The following is a 16310-nucleotide window of genomic DNA, read 5'->3' on the forward strand; positions in this document are numbered from 1 at the left end:
ACATTGCCTATTAAAATGGGATGTAATACACCGACCTTATAAAACAGCCAGTAGAGCTCTCCACTCAGACTGGTAAGGATACTAAATAAGAATTAGAATCTACACCAGGCATCCATTTTAAACATAATTGATAAGGCTTGACCCCCCAAAATCGTTAGAGAAACACATGGCATGGTGTTTCATTCCACACTTGCTGCTCAGTCTGATTAATGGCAGGAAATGGGTTCAATGGTAGATCTATATTTCTATGATATATTGTTACTTTAAAGGGGTATTACATCGATGTCATCCCCAAAGAAAGTCTTCAAAACCCCACTGGTAATACTCACAGCTTCCCCTCAAGTTTTTAGACACCTCTTGTGCGTTTCTAGCCCACTCGATTTCTCCGCTGGAAGTTTACGTAAATAAGGGACTATAATCAAAACAGCACTGGCCTGGAAACTTACACCGAGCGGAGGGCGCCAACAGCCTCCACTCTTAGACCAAAATAACTTAAATGTATATGTATAGAACCTATCATCCCTCCCCCTTGGTTGAACTTGAACGTGTCTTTTTTCAACCGTATTAACTAACTATGACTACATCTCCCAACATGCCACACGTCTCCTTTATCACTATCAATGCCTTTTACAATACAGAGCTGCACCGCTCTGATATCTAAGACAAAAGCAGAGGATGAATGGATGGGATTAAGAAAAGGTGTTCCTTCTTCTGCCCACCCTCCCGTTGGAGATGTGTCCTCAATCTCTGCAGTGGGCTGGGTTAGCATTGGTAATAATACTGACATCTGTGCTCTAGAATGGTCCATGAGCCTGGGTCAGCACTTACAACCAAGCCAATAGCAGAGATGGAGGACATGTGATCCATGTCTCAGATGGGAGGGGGCAGAGGAAGGAATGCGACAAAATGAATGCCCTGCAGCTGCTTTTTCCTGTCTGGAGGGGGTGAGTTACATGCAAATACACAGGAATGGTACAGAGGCTGTTATTAAAACACATTACATAGATGTCTACATTGTTGCACACTATTGATCAATAAAATAATCATTTCAAGTGGAATACCCCTTTAAAAGACTATGGGCACATTTGAGAAGTTTTTTTTTTTTTTTTCTTTCTAATTCTTGCATGTGCTTATTTTCTCTCCCACAGTTTGCTATGTGAGCTTTGTTTTCTCTCTATACATGTACACAGCCTATATGGTTCTACGACAGCCCTCATCTCTTTCTCCAGTCTGTATGAGCTGTCCTCCAAGGATTCTTACCAAACCCAAAATTAAGTATGCACATTTTTTCTTAACCACTGATGCTACCAGGCTGGTAAAGGATTTTAATATTTATATTAACATACATTATTCTGTGATTGTTACTATAGGATTTAGATGATAAATCATTCATTGTATATAAATATGATAGGATGTGCCTTAAGATTCCCCATCTGTTGGACTGTTTGCTTTAGTGCTCTCTCACATTTAACTATCTGTTCCCATATGGTGATAATGTAAAAGCTTGTAGAACATCTTCACAAGTATTACATTGGAGAAATGTAATTTCGGACACAAAAAATACAGCAGCTGTTTCTACACCTCCCTTGTGTCTACTAAATCATTATGTGTTTGCATTACAGAACTAAACATGTTCACATGAACTCATCCATGGATTCCCTATAAGGACTGGAATCTGTTACAGACTATGACAGTATTCCAGCAGCAGACTTATGTGACAGCTTTTCAGGTATTGCTGATAATAAACTTACTAATGTTATATGCTCGGTTAACTTGTTCCCATTAATACCCCACCACTAGACATATTAAATATTTCATAGAAACGTGAAGATTGAGAAATCACTAGAAATGGTCAGGGTAACAATAGCTCTTTCTTAAAAGGGTACTACAGCAAGAAAAAAAAATCTTTCATCTCAACTGGTGGCAGAAAGTTATACAGATTTGTAATTTACTTCTATTGAAAAATCCCAATCCAAAAGTTATATGTGAAAACCTCATATGAGGAGTATGTTTTTTACTGTTTTGATTTTTGTTGCAATTATTACTGACAGTGAAAAAAAGAAAATCAAAGACCGCTCCTTTTTGTATGTATGTCATGCACAACATCTGGACAACTGATCTGTAACTGGCAATGATGTAATGCAATGCCTCTGATACTGTATGTGCGGTCTTTGACAATAAAAAAAATTATCTGATTAAAATAAAAAAGAGAAAAATCTCAATCCTTCCAATACTTAACAGCTGATGTATGTCCTGCAGGAAGTGGTGTGTTCTTTCCAGTCTGACACAGTGCTCTCTGCTGCCACCTCTGTCTCTGATAGGAAATTCCCTAAGCATTAGCACATCTCCATAAAAAAAAATAAAACCTTTCTTTCTTTGGACTGTTATAGTCACAGCCAAGGGTTGCAGCAGAGAGCACTGTGCCAGACTGAAAACAAAACACAACTTCTTATAGGGCATACAGCAGCTGATAAGTACTGAAAGACTTGAGATTTTTGAAAAAAAGTAAATTACAATTTTATTTTATTTTAATATATATTATTTCATAATGAGGCAAGTCCTCAATATATATTAAAATAATCTAAATTAAAAGACAGCGAAACAGCATCCTGAAGGACATACTACAATAATACAGATGGGCTGCTGTGGAAGCCTTCAGTCTTATAGTTGGCAGAGATCCTGGGGGTAAGACGCCCACTAATCACACAATAATCTATCCTTGGCTGTCACTGGGCCGTCATTGTTTTAGTCAGTGAAAACCCTTTAATTACAGTATTTTTTTTAGGAGAAATGCCTTAAAAAAAAAAAAAAAAAAAAAAGAAAGAAAGAAAGAAATGGTGCTGTCTCCTCTAATTCAATAAGGAAATACAGACGTACATAAAGTACCTGGGTTTCAATATTGAGCGTGTTTTGGAAGGAGTGGTATTTGTTACCAAACTGAACAAAATCAATGTAACAAGACATTTTCTTCTCCAAAGCAGTTAAACAAATAAAATGAATCAAGTACCCAGACTTATACCAGTGGCACATATATTGTATTTCTTTAAAGGTTTGGATACTCATAAGAGTTGTAGTATTTGTTATAATGTCAGTATTATATAGCATTTTTACTGCACGTTCAATTTATATCCTGTGGCATAAACCATAATAGCTTTTATTCTCTCATCTATCCATCATTATTTTACTCCAGGAAAGCTAAGCATGTCTCTAAAAAAATGGCAATAAAGGAAAACCTAGATGGTGCCAATGATGGAGTCGGTGGCCAAGTGAGATTAATGTGAAAACAAGAACGTTTTCCTTGGGAAAGTGATGTAATAAATAACTATAGGTCCTAAAAGCAACATGATACTCTGCTCAATGCTTCTGATGTGAATTATTACGATATGAAACATTTTCATCTGCTAAGTCAACACAAGACTTGTGGAAATCTACCTAATAATGGAAGCTGTGAAAGCTTCATGGAAACATCAAAATCCTATTTCAAATAGGTCTTCTCAGACAGAACATGTTCTTTGAAAGGGGGTTATGACTTCATGATGTAACGCAATACAGGCCATGAAAACTCGAGCACATGAAACGTTCTAAAGTTAATAAAGAATGATAGATGCTTTAAAAAGAAAGCCACCTCAATGACTGTACTGCTGACTACTGAGCTAGGCTTTTTTTTACCTAAAATAAGACATCACTTACATGCAAAAGTCCATAGCTCAATATGAATAGGATGTGTTCATAAAAAGGCATAGGGGTGTCCACCCAGTCACTGATTGGCTGAGCGGGCAGTTGTTCAGCCGGGTACGTCGTACATTGCAGTTAGAAGAACTGTATGACACCAGTGGCTGTCAGCTGGACGTAGGAGCAGTACTACCCGCACCCCCCTGCCTTCCTCCCTTTTTTGATTTTGCAGGACACATCCCATCTCTCGGTTCATAGGTCATTTGGTAAAAGAACTTTCTGTGCCATCTACTGATTGACTGATAAAAGCTCACTTGTTCTTCAAAAAGAGGTTCTGTAAAACCTGGGGTCAGTATTATAAAGCATAATGGAGCCAATAACATAAATTATTAAGAATGTTAAAAGTCATCTAGCAATCGATCACATTGGTATATACAACTTACCGATAGAACATGGCATAATCAACTGTCGAGTGACAGCTTTGAAAATCCCAAGACTTTAACCTCTGACATTCCCTGTGGGCTCGAAGTTTCACCTTAACAGTCCCTTGACATAACTCTGGCAAAGTTTTCCTACGAGGGCGGTTACAGAATTCATTAGATTCCACTCTCCAGGAATCACCAAAATCGTCCACATCAAACTTGAAGTTGCCATCGCTACCTATGAGATCATCTCGCTTGTGTCCATTGTAGTTGCCACACAGACCACACAGTTTCCCTTTAAGGTGTGGAGCTGCCATTACTTCCACAAAACTGTCTCCATCCCAAGAGATTTCCAAGCCTACATAAAAAGAAACACAAGCACATTATACATTAGAATGTATAATATCATTTTTAGAATTTAAGCTACAATAATGCCCCTATACTAACTGTATGTGCTATATATTATCTTCAGCTTTACTTCTATTTGTTACACAGATATTTCTACAGGTTCCTTACTTTTACTATTTACAAATCTAAGATTGCTGAAGAATAGCATATAAAAATACAATTTCTATAGAGGTTCCTTGAAATCAGGAAAATGGTTTTATCCAGAATTAGAGCCACCTGAGCCCATTGGTTATATCTGGTATTGCAGTTCAGCCTTATTCACCAGAATACAGAAATATATGATGACCTTTTTACTTATAGCAGGCATTTTTCTAAAGAGGTATAATTCCAGTGCTTAAATTTTTTGAGTCAGTTCTGGTGCTTTCACAATAAAAAAAAAAGCATACTAACCTGCCCTGATACCCTATTACTGTCGGTCCAACAATGCCCGATGCTCACTGCTTCCTCTGACGTGTCAACCCTACAGGAAATTCTTACTTAGCTAGTTACTGACTAAAGCCAGTGACTCTGTGAGTAGATATTTCCTGCAGGGGAGAAACAAGAAGATCAGGGCAGTTGAGTATGCTTGCTTTTCTTATAAAGCACCAGGACTCACTTTAAGGGTACAAACCCACACACCGTATACACAGCAGATACGCAACAAAAACGCAGCAAATACGCAGCAGATTTGTTGGTACAGATTTGATGCTGTGTTCAGTTATTTAGATATAATCTGCTGCGTTTTTGATGCGTTTTTGCTGCGTGCGTGGGTTTATACCCTTAGTGCGTTTATACACTAAGGGTATAAACCCACACACCGTATAAGCAGCGTATTTACTGCTGCGATACGCAGCAAATACGCAGCAAACACGCAGCAAATACGCAGCAGATTAGATCTAAATAACTGAACACAGCATCAAATCTGTACCAACAAATCTGCTGCGTATTTGCTGCGTATTTGTTGCGTATCTGCTGTGTATACGGTGTGTGGGTTTGTACCCTAAAAAGTTTTAATGAGCGCGGGAATATTTTTTGGGCTGTATTATTGGATGTTTTAAATATGTCATCTCTATGTAAATGGAATAGTCATGTACATCAACAATAAGCAGTTAGTATTTAACAGGATATATGCGTAATATGATGCTTTAAGATTGTGATTCACAATAGAACAGTCTGCATTCAATTACAATCATTTATTTAATAAATCAATTGTGTTATTTGTGGTTGACGCTTTGTCCTTACTTGTGAAGTACAGAAGTGGCTTGATGGCTTTTAAAGAATCTGAAAGAACAAAAGCTGAGGGTACGGTATGTGTTTAATGTTCCAGCTATTTCACTTTGTGTATAGTGCCTATGTAAAGTAACATGCTGAAAACAGTCAAGTTGCAATGACTAAAATAAGTAGAAAACTAAAATATTTTGGTGTTGACTTTGTAAACCAAGCAGTAAATAAATATCTAAATTAGAACAGAATATGAGAAATAAATCAGGTTTCGGATAATCATTAAATAAAATTTACTATTCTTAAATTGAAGAAAAATCTACTCATGGTAAACAAAGATGTACAGCAAAGAACTCTGACCAAGTGATTTTTCAACTAAACTATTTTTTCACAAGTCAAAGGGGCTAACTGGTCAGGGTCTGACTGCTGATATGCTCAAAGAAAAATAAAGTCTTTATACCAGTAGGTCAGGGGTCACTCTACTGAAATTTATAGGAATAGCTGAAATTGCTGAATGCTCTTCATCCAATGATTTGACATAAGAAGCCCCATTTAAATAAATTGTTTGATTCATTTTAATGGGTATTAGGTAAATGCCGTATTAGGTTATTGTTGGAGGGGGCTTTGGGATACCTGTAAAGATGAGCGAACCTGTGAAAAGTTTGGTTTTTCTGGTTCGTTGAACTTAAGCAATGTTTGGACCAAACTAGTTTGGTCTAAACCTGAACTTCATCAATAGTCCTAAAATTTGTGTATAGCACTGTCTATGAGCTCTAAAAGCCCTATATAACCTTTGTAGGTCACCAGAGGTGGTATCTAAGTATGTTTAAGATGTTTTAAGGCAACGTTAATGACAAAGTGTGAGAGATATGGAATATCATTTGACCTATCAGCTATAATATATTAGGTCCTCTGCCTAGGAAACATCCTCCAGACGGGGGCCCATCTTTCCATAGCCCTCACAGCTCCCTAATTATTACATTTCCCACCTCTAGCAGTATAAAGACTGATGTCTTCTGGTGTTTATACACACAGAGGAATCAGAGGAAGCAATCGCTAATAACATTATGGGTAACTGTCCCTTGTTTTTCTACTATACACATTGTGCTACTTCCTAAATGTAATCTCCCCCTCCCGTTAGTCTGCAGGCTTGTCATCTTCAATATCAGCAGCAGCGGCAGTTTAGAGCTTAAAGTAACCCCATCCTTGATCTGCTAATGGTGATTCTTTCCTTACTGCTCACATAGCACCTTGCAAACCCAGTACATCAATAATCTTCCCCTTCCCTCCATCATGACATCTATTGTAGCATACTGTCAATCATTCCCCACCACAGTGCAAGCCTGTTCAAACTGGTACACTTACATTAGCAGTGAGAAGTAAGTGCTGTCTTGTGATTGGCAAGACAAGTAAAGAAAAGGAAGCTCCTGTGTGAGTACTACTGACAAACAGTCGAGCGCTGTCCTGCCCACTAAAATGGAGAGAATGGAAAATAGCTATGTGTCATAGTGGAAACTCTCAGGGGCTCAATAACAACAAAAAGAGTGCTTAAATAATCTTTTCAGCACTCTGAAGGGTTAATGAAACAAAACCAGACATGTTTAAAAAATTATTTGAACTCTCAGATTTTCTTTGATGAAAGTATTGTCTAACACTGTGCTTCTCAAATTGTGAGGTGCCTCTCACTAGCAACAGTGGGGTAAATGTGGAACTATGTGCCACTATTGGGGGAAATAATTATTTTGGGGGCATTAGAGGGGAAATTACCTGTTTGTGGGGCACTAGTGGGGGAACTAACCTCTGTACTTTCTGTATTAGGGTGAGTTCACACTACGGAATTCTCGTGGATAAACTCTGCCTTTCCGCCGGCTCCATAGACACCATTCTATGGGCTGGCGTATTCCATTATCCGCCAAAAGAAGTGACATGTCGGATATTATCTGCGAGAATTCCTCAGTATGAACCCACCCTAATGCAGAGCAGAGCAATTAGCTCCACCACTAACACAACTTTCAGACCTTATCAGAAGAGGTCAGCTTACCAGAGCACAGCAGGATAGGTGAGCATTAGGGGGACGGAGGCTCTCTTGGTTGCATGACTGCAACCCCACCATGCCCCGCTAAGAGTTCATGATGGGGGTTGTAGTTTTGCAATATATGGCTCACCAGATGTTGCACAAATACAACCCCCATCGTGTCCTGCTGACTGTTCATGATGGGAGTTGTAGTTTTGCAACAGCTGGGGGGCCACAGTTTAGGAAACAATGATTTGTGGACAGTACATTAGAGGGGGCAGTGATATACTGGGGCCAAGCTGTAACTTTGCACCAGGGCCCACAAGCCTTTGTCTATATCCCTGGTGTTGGGTTATATACATGGAGCAGTACTGTATGTATTGGTGCAGTATGGTGTTAGTTACTGCAGGTGAAGAAGTATGTATTTCTGAACTATAGTGTTGGGTAACTACATGTGGAGCAGTATGGAATTATTCACTGTGGTGTTTATTAAAGCTTATTAAAGGTGTAGCAATATTTGCTGCTGCAAAGTGGTGTTAGTTTACTACAGGTGTAGCAGTATTTATTTCTGCACTTTGGTGATGATTTGGGATAGTATGTGTTTGTTGGTGAGGCCCCCAGCATCTACAAGGATTGCTGGGTGAGGTAAGAGAACATAAAGTTTCAGAAGCACTGTTCCAACCCATTCAGTAAGTAGTCATTTATTATATTTGCTCAACAAAAAATAGTTTTGTACAATTTTTCATAAATTCTTGTTAACATAAGGAATCTTCTCTTATTATTAGCATTTCATATCATTTTACATTAACAGACTAACATACGTGTCATTGATATTAAATATGTGAATGCTGTTTAGTCCCAAATTTGAAGTGTAAAGTGATTTTAGGCTGCATGTTTCACTTAACGTAATGACACTGCTGTGTAAACATTTCACGGGCTGTGCTAGATATAATAGGCATTGTATAACCATTATTGCTATTTGATCTGTATCTGCTGTAACTTCAATCACAGTCTTGCTTTCTACAAAGTCCTCAAATGAACTAGTGACATACTGCGTTCCCGTCAGCAGTGGCGTAGCCACCGTGGTCGCGGGGGTCGCCGCCGCGACCGGGCCCGCCACAAGGGGGGCCCGCGGGGCCCCCCGATCAATCACTCTTGTGACCGCAAGCATTGTTTTGCTTGCGGTCACAAGAGTCCGGCTCCGTCTTTCCCCGGCTGCTGCGCGGCTGCCGGGGGTGTCGCGTCTTACCCCCAGCAGCGCGCGCATCCCAGAACTCCCTGCGCGCCTTGGGCCCTGACTTCCGGTTTCCGGCGCGCAGGGAGTTCTGGGATGCGCGCGCTGCCGGGGATAAGACGCGACACCCCCGGCAGCCGCGCAGCAGCCGGGGACAGACCAAAGGAGTGAGGATCAACGTGGGAGCGCGATGTCAGGTGAGTTAAGTTTTGTTTTTTTTATCAGCCTGTACGGGTGGGGGGAAAGGAGGGGGCCATCTATGAGGGTGGGGGGAAAGGAGGGGGCCATCTATGAGGGTGGGGGGAAAGGAGGGGGCCATCTATGAGGGTGGGGGGAAAGAGGGGGACATCTATGAGGGTGGGGGGAAAGGAGGGGGCCATCTATGAGGGTGGGGGAAAGGTGGGGGGCATCTATGAGGGTGGGGGGAAAGGAGGGGGCCATCTATGAGGGTGGGGGGAAAGGAGGGGGCCATCTATGAGGGTGGGGGGAAAGGAGGGGGCCATCTATGAGGGTGGGGGGAAAGGAGGGGGCCATCTATGAGGGTGGGGGGAAACAGGGGGGCCATCTATGAGGGTGGAGGGAAGGAGGGGGCCATCTATGAGGGTGGGGGGAAAGGAGGGGGCCATCTATGAGGGTGGGGGGGAAAGAGGGGCCATCTATGAGGGTGGGGGGAAAGAGGGGGGCCATCTATGAGGGTGGGGGGGGAAGGGGACCATCTATAAGGGAGGGAGGAAGGGGACCATCTATAAAGGGGGGGAAAGGGGACCATCTATAAGGGAGGGGGGGAAGGGGACCATCTATAAGGGAGGGGGGAAGGGGACCATCTATAAGGGAGGGGGGGGGGGGAGGGGGGGTGAAGGGGACCATCTATAAGGGAGGGGGGGGGAGGGGACCATCTATAAGGGAGGGGGGGAAGGGGACCATCTATAAGGGAGGGGGGGGGGGAAGGGGACCATCTATAAGGGAGGGGGGGGGGAAGGGGACCATCTATAAGGGAGGGGGGGGGGAAGGGGACCATCTATAAGGGAGGGTGGGGGGAGAGGGGGCCATCTATAAGGGAGGGTGGGGGGAGAGGGGACCATCCATAAGGGAGGGTGAGGAGAGAGGGGGCCATCTATAAAGGAAGGGGTATAGGGGGCCATCTATAAGGGAGGGGGTAGAGGGGGCCATCTATAAGGGAGGGGGTAGAGGGGGCCATCTATAAGGGAGGGGGCCATCTATTTGGGGGGGCAACATAGGGGGAGAGGGAATACACAGAGGGGGGCATATATTATTAGGGGGTCACATAGTCAGGGCTACCCACTAAATAAGGGTGTAAAGGGGACAGTACAGATGTGCAGTGTGTAGAGAGATGGAGATGGTGTCAGAGTGTGGAGCCTAATATGTCTGTCTGGCAGATTCTGTGGATTCGTGGCTTGGAGAAGTTCTCATAACGGCCCAGGACGGATGGAGAAGATGATGAAAAGGAAAGAACTCCGATCAGAGAAGACGTCTCCTGTGAGTCACCTGATATATCTGCACTGTAATGTATATGGTGTATAGAGCCTGTGTAGAGCTGGGGCCACCTCTATATGACTGGATGAGGTGATTTAGTATACTGGATTTGGTCAGTAACAATATGGTGGTGATGGTAGTGGTTGTGGTGTGGCGGTAATGTTTCCTCCCTATATACTGGTATTACTGGTAATATTGGTCTCAGTATACAGGATTTGGTCGGTAACAGTATGGCGGTAATAGGTAATATCTGTCTTGGTGTGTGTGTGTGTGTATATATATATATACATACAGTGGTACCTTGGTTTAAGAGTAACTTCGTTTAAGAGCGTTTTGGTTTAAGAGCTCACAGTTTTTCAAAATTGTGACTTGGTTTAAGAACATTGCTTTGGTTTAAGAACTTCCTGTATTGGGTGGGAGCGCGAGTGGAGAAGGGGCATGGCCTGCATAGCGGGGTCTACAGCACTGTACTCTAAACACCTTCCAAATCATAGCAGATCCCCTTCAGGCTGGGGCTTACATCAGGGGACAGGACTGTGGGGGGGGGTAATCTCTCCATAGCTGTAACCCCTCTCTCCCCGGACAGAGAGTGCTGCATGTATGTACCCACATCTGCCCTGCTCATTCCTTCATGCTCCCTGCAGTCTCTGTCAGCCCTTGTGTTTCCCATCCTCTCCATTACTGTACAGTACAGAATAATAAATATATTTGGGGTGCGGAACCAATTGTCTGCATTTACATGATTTCTTATAGGAAAATTTGCTTTGGTTTAAGAGTGGATTTGGATTACAAGCACGGTCCTGGAACGAATTATGCTCATAATCCAAGGCACCACTGTGTGTGTATATATATATATATATATACACACACACACAACAATAGCATCACTTGGTCGTGAAAGGAGGGGGGGGGGGCCCAAGTCGGCCTCTCGCACCAGGGCCCAGGAGACATTAGCTACGCCCCTGCCCGTCAGTATAAATGTCTTTAAAAGAAATAAACCAAGGATTGAAAAATCTAACAATTTGCCAGTGAATAATAATAAATCTTCTTTACAAATGTCTTTACATGCACTTATTGTTTTCTTAAAGGTTCCAACAGATATCTGTTTGTAGAACTATACAGACATACTGTATACACCAGGCCAGAACACACAGATGTTTCTCATGCACGACAATGTGGATTGCTCCAAACTAAAATTACACTGTTTTTAATAACAAACATTCAGCTGCTGAATCTGATTATAACATAAAAGGCAGAATAATTCCTTTAATTTGTATATGTTTTAAAAAAAATAGTATTATTCTGGGGTCTATCAGCACTCTCACTGAGCAAATCTGAATGAACCCCCTGTAGAAGGGAAACAGCTTAAATGCTTGGTTTCTTTAATCCTGGTTGTTGTAGGTATTCCAGCTATGTAAATCTCCTAGGATCCAATGCAAGAAGCTGCAGATTCCACTGAGGCTCATGAAACCCTATAATTGAAGTTGTTTGCAGGGATCTTGAGGTGGTGGCCATTATCGCTAATTAATTAATAAGGTCCTTGGAACTGTTACCAGTCTCCTAAGACAAATGTGCGTCGTTGCCAATGACATGTCGATGTGATTGATGCTTTTGAAAGCATTTTTCGAGCACATTATAAAGTAAATTTTTAAATGGCAATTGAAACTTGGAAGAAATTTGACTACATTTGGCTTTGACACATTGTCTGATGTAATTGTTGGTTCTGTAATTGTTGTCCCTTTTCTTTGCCCTTTGCTTGTGTTTCTATGAGGATAGAATAATATTAAAAGCAATGAGATAGGTAATAAGCACTAATCTGCCCGTGGGGCCTTAAATTAAATCAAAATATAACACAAAGTATGTTATGTCTCAGCAGTTTAACAAATTAATATCATTTATTAATACTATTGCACTAAAGAAAATCATGTTACACGTGCCCCTCGGTTTCCCTAAGGCTGGGTTCATACTACGTATATTTCAGTCAGTATTGTGGTCCTCATATTGCAACCAAAACCAGAAGTGGATTGAAAACACAGAAAGGCTCTGTTCACACAATGTTGAAATTGAATAGATGGCGACATTTAATGGCAAATATTTGCTGTTATTTTAAAACAACAGCTGTTGTATTGAAATAATGGCAGTTATTTACTGTTATATGTCGGCCATCCATTCAATTTCAACATTGTGTGAACAGAGCCTTTCTGTTTTCAATCCACTTGTGGTTGAGGTTGCAAAATACTGACCAAATTCTGACTGAAATATACTGTGTGAACCCAGCCTAAAGATGGTTGTAGAACTCTTGACATTATGATGTATTTATAAGGGAAAACCTTCTGAAAGAACTGATTGTTTATAGCGTATTGGCTGGTTTTTCATGTGTTACTCTGAGCCGCCTACTTGTACTATTTTGCACCACACTGCACAACACTAATGTAAAAAACTATTTTGAAGTTGGTCAGCTAAGTGCAAAGTAGATGCACTAAAAACTGTAGGCAAACCATTAGCAAATATGTTGTGATATCTGAAAAAAAAAACAAATCGAGAAAACACAACCTCTTTTCGGGTTACTGAGCGGCTTTTTTGGTTTCATTGGAAAATAAAAACACATATCTGTCGGGAAATTTCAGAACATGCTTATAAAGGGGGGGGGGGGGCTTGAAAAGTGTCAGCTTTCTGTTTAGGCTCTAGACTTATGAATACTGTATATGGATAAGTTATTGGTGGGCTGTAAGCTAGATTAATTACAACACTCCATGAAAATAGCATATATGTTGTGTAGAACAAGTGTCATGTGATCCAAAACCAATAACATGTTCTATGTTACAGGTGTTTAAAGGGAATCTGTCAACTATATTTCTCATTTCAAACTGCTGGCACTGTTACATGCTGTTTGGACAAAGAGACACACAGTACCTATAATATATCCAGCTGTGCTTCCAGAAAAAAATGTGTTTATTCTATTGTGTAAAGAGTCAAAGAGGTTTTCCCAAGCTCCTAATCTGCTGCAGGCTGTAATGTCTCCTCTCTCCCCCTCGCTGGAAGCTATGTCTCAAGTAGGTACAGGTACGGGAGGGGGAGTAAGGCCTTATTTACACTACGAATCTGTATTTCCATATTCGAGTTAGAGCACATTGTTGTCTATTGGGCTATTCTCACAATCAGTAGATTACAAGGACGCAAACCAATGCTGAAAAAAGGACATGTCCTAGTGTGAACCTAGATTTTTTTTTTAAATCATTGGGGTCTGCAATTATTTACTGATTCTAACCTGTTTGGCATTTCCATAAAAAGATACGGATGAGTTATAATTGACATGTTGAAAAAAAGAAAAGGATTTATAGAATTATAGATGCATTACAAACGCAAAATCTGTAATTTTTAGCGGATTCTACGGGTTTATAGCGGGAGGAATCTACGGACTTGAAAAAAATACTGAACGTGTGCATACGGCCTAAGGAGATGTTACAACTTGCTGCTTTTGAGAAGCTCAGGAAAGCCTCTTTGACTCTTCTTACTCAGTGGTGGATTATAATGTGGGCGGTTTGGGCGGCCGCCCGGGGCCCAAGGCTCTCCGCCCACATTAAGATCTTACATAGCAGCGCCAGCAGCACATCACTTTCGGGGCCCAATGGGCCCCCGAGTGATGTTCTGCTGTGGCGCGCTGTCGTTGGAGTCCGCCGCGGCACCACCCCCTCTCTCTGATTCCTTGCCTGCTGGATTCCTTGCCGTCTTTGCGGTGCCCGTACTTCTCTCCTGGCGGCATGATGACGTCACATCATGCGCGCCGCCAAGCAGAGAAGTTCGGGCACCGCGGGGCTGTACTGTGAGCTTCTGGCCTGCGTGACAGGCACTCCGGAAGCTCACCCCGGCTACCTGCCGCCCAACTATACCCCCTGCCGCCCGGCTGTACCCCTTGCCCCTTAGCTGCTCTCCATGCCGCCCCATCTTCTCCCCCTGCTGCTACCCTTCATCATCTTCTCCCCCTGCTGCTACCCCCATCATCTTCTCCCCCTGCTACTACCCCATCATCTTCTCCCCCTGCTGCTACACCCATCATATTCTCCCCCTGCTGCTACCCCCATCATCTTCTCCCCCTGCTGCCACCCCCATCATCTTCTCCCCCTGCTGCCACCCCCATCATCTTCTCCCCCTGCTGCTACCCCCATCATCTTCTCCCCCCGATGCCACCCCCATCATCATCTCCCCCTGCTGCCACCCCCATCATCTTCTCCCCCTGCTGCCACCCCCATTATCTTCTCCCCCGCTGCTACCCCCATCATCTTTTCCACCTGCTGCTACCCCCATCATCTTTTCCCCCTGCTGCTACCCCCATCATCTTTTCCCCCTGCTGCTACCCCCATCATCTTCTCCCCCTGCTGCCACCCCCAGCGTCTCCCCCTTCTGCCACCCCCAGCGTCTCCCCCTGCTGCTACCCTGCCTCCCCAGCTCCCCCCCCCCTCCGGCCTCTGTTGCCCCAGCTGCTCCCCCTGGTGCCCCAGCTTCTCTTCCTATCGCCCCAGCTTCTCTCCCTGTCGCCCCAGCTGCCTCCCTTCCCCAGTCACCCCCAGCTCCCCGTCTGCAGATGAGTTGGGGTCGGAGAAGTCTTCATGATGCTGCGCCAAATAGAGAAGAAAGCAAAAAGTGAGCGATGGAGAAGACGTCACCTGTGAGTCATTAGTAACTGCACTGTAATCACTTATAGGCTGGGTTCACACACAGTATATTTCAGGCAGTATTTGGTCCTCATGTCAGGTCCTCATAGCAACCAAAACCAGGAGTGGATTGAAAACACAGAAAGGATCTGTCCACACAATGTTGTAATTGAGTGGATGGCCGTCATTTAATTGCAAATATTTGCTGTTATCTTAAAACAATGGCTGTTATATTGAAAAAATGGCCGTTATTTACTGTTATATGACGGCCATCCACTCAATTTCAACATTATGTGGACAGAGCCTTTCTGTGTTTTTAATCCACTCTTGGTTTTGGTTGCTATGAGGACCTGACATGAGGACCAAATACTGCCTGAAATATACTGTGTGTGAACCCAGTACTATAGTGTGCAGAGCCTGTGTACCATTGGGGTCTAAATGGGTCAGTGTATTGTTTGCGGTAGTGTACTGACACAGCCCCGAGGTCACTACAGTACACTAGCGAAAACTTTTAAACTAGAACCCAACTACAGGCACTACAACTCCCAGCATATGCTGAGGGCTGCAGACTGTCAGTACATGCTGGGAGTTGTAGTGCCTGCAGCTGTTGTAGTTGGGTCCTAGGTGGATTATACACTGGATGCTTTGTGGTGTCTAAGAATACATAGATCTGTGGGGGCTCAGTGCAGGGAAGTGACCCCAGAACATCACTAATAGGGGATAGAACAAAAGCATCTCCCCCTATCCCCTATTAGTGATGTTCTGGGGTCACTTCTATATACTGATCCCCCACAGACCTCTGTATTCTTATATACCCCACACAGCCTGCTTGGTTGGACGGGGGGGGGGGGGGGGGGGCAGGTTGGGCGGACAGCCCGGGGCCCAGGGTACATTTAATCCGCCACTGTTCTTACTATATAACGAAAGTATTTTTCTGCATCCTGTAATCACAGACAGATAGATAACTGTTAGATCAAGGAGACACCTTGTACCTTTCATATAACAGTGTCATCAGTTTGAATTGCAATGGACAGATTGCTTTTGAAAGCTCTTAGGGTAGCTTCACATGTGCCTTAGTCTCAGTGGATCTCACACTGCGAATCCTGGTAGTGTGAAGTTCAATGGGGTTACATAAGTGCAGCGGAATTTTCATTCTGCTGCGTGTATGTAACCCGGTCCTTTTAAAACCCCGCCGCACACAGCCTGTCGCCCAC

At 43.0% G+C, this 16310-nt stretch overlaps 1 protein-coding gene across 1 annotated transcript in view; it reads right to left on the reverse strand.

Annotated features, from left to right (window-relative positions):
- Window positions 1-16310, reverse strand: part of BMPER (BMP binding endothelial regulator) — a 206300-nt gene that overhangs the window by 46840 nt on the left and 143150 nt on the right. Inside the window, exon 13 of the mRNA XM_069958442.1 lies at window positions 4116-4452. Coding sequence (XP_069814543.1) covers window positions 4116-4452 — 337 coding nt within the window. The remainder of the gene's footprint in view (window positions 1-4115; window positions 4453-16310) is intronic.

This window comes from Dendropsophus ebraccatus, chromosome 2, assembly GCF_027789765.1.
Source record: "Dendropsophus ebraccatus isolate aDenEbr1 chromosome 2, aDenEbr1.pat, whole genome shotgun sequence".
In the NCBI taxonomy this organism is placed as follows: Eukaryota; Metazoa; Chordata; class Amphibia; order Anura; family Hylidae; genus Dendropsophus; species Dendropsophus ebraccatus.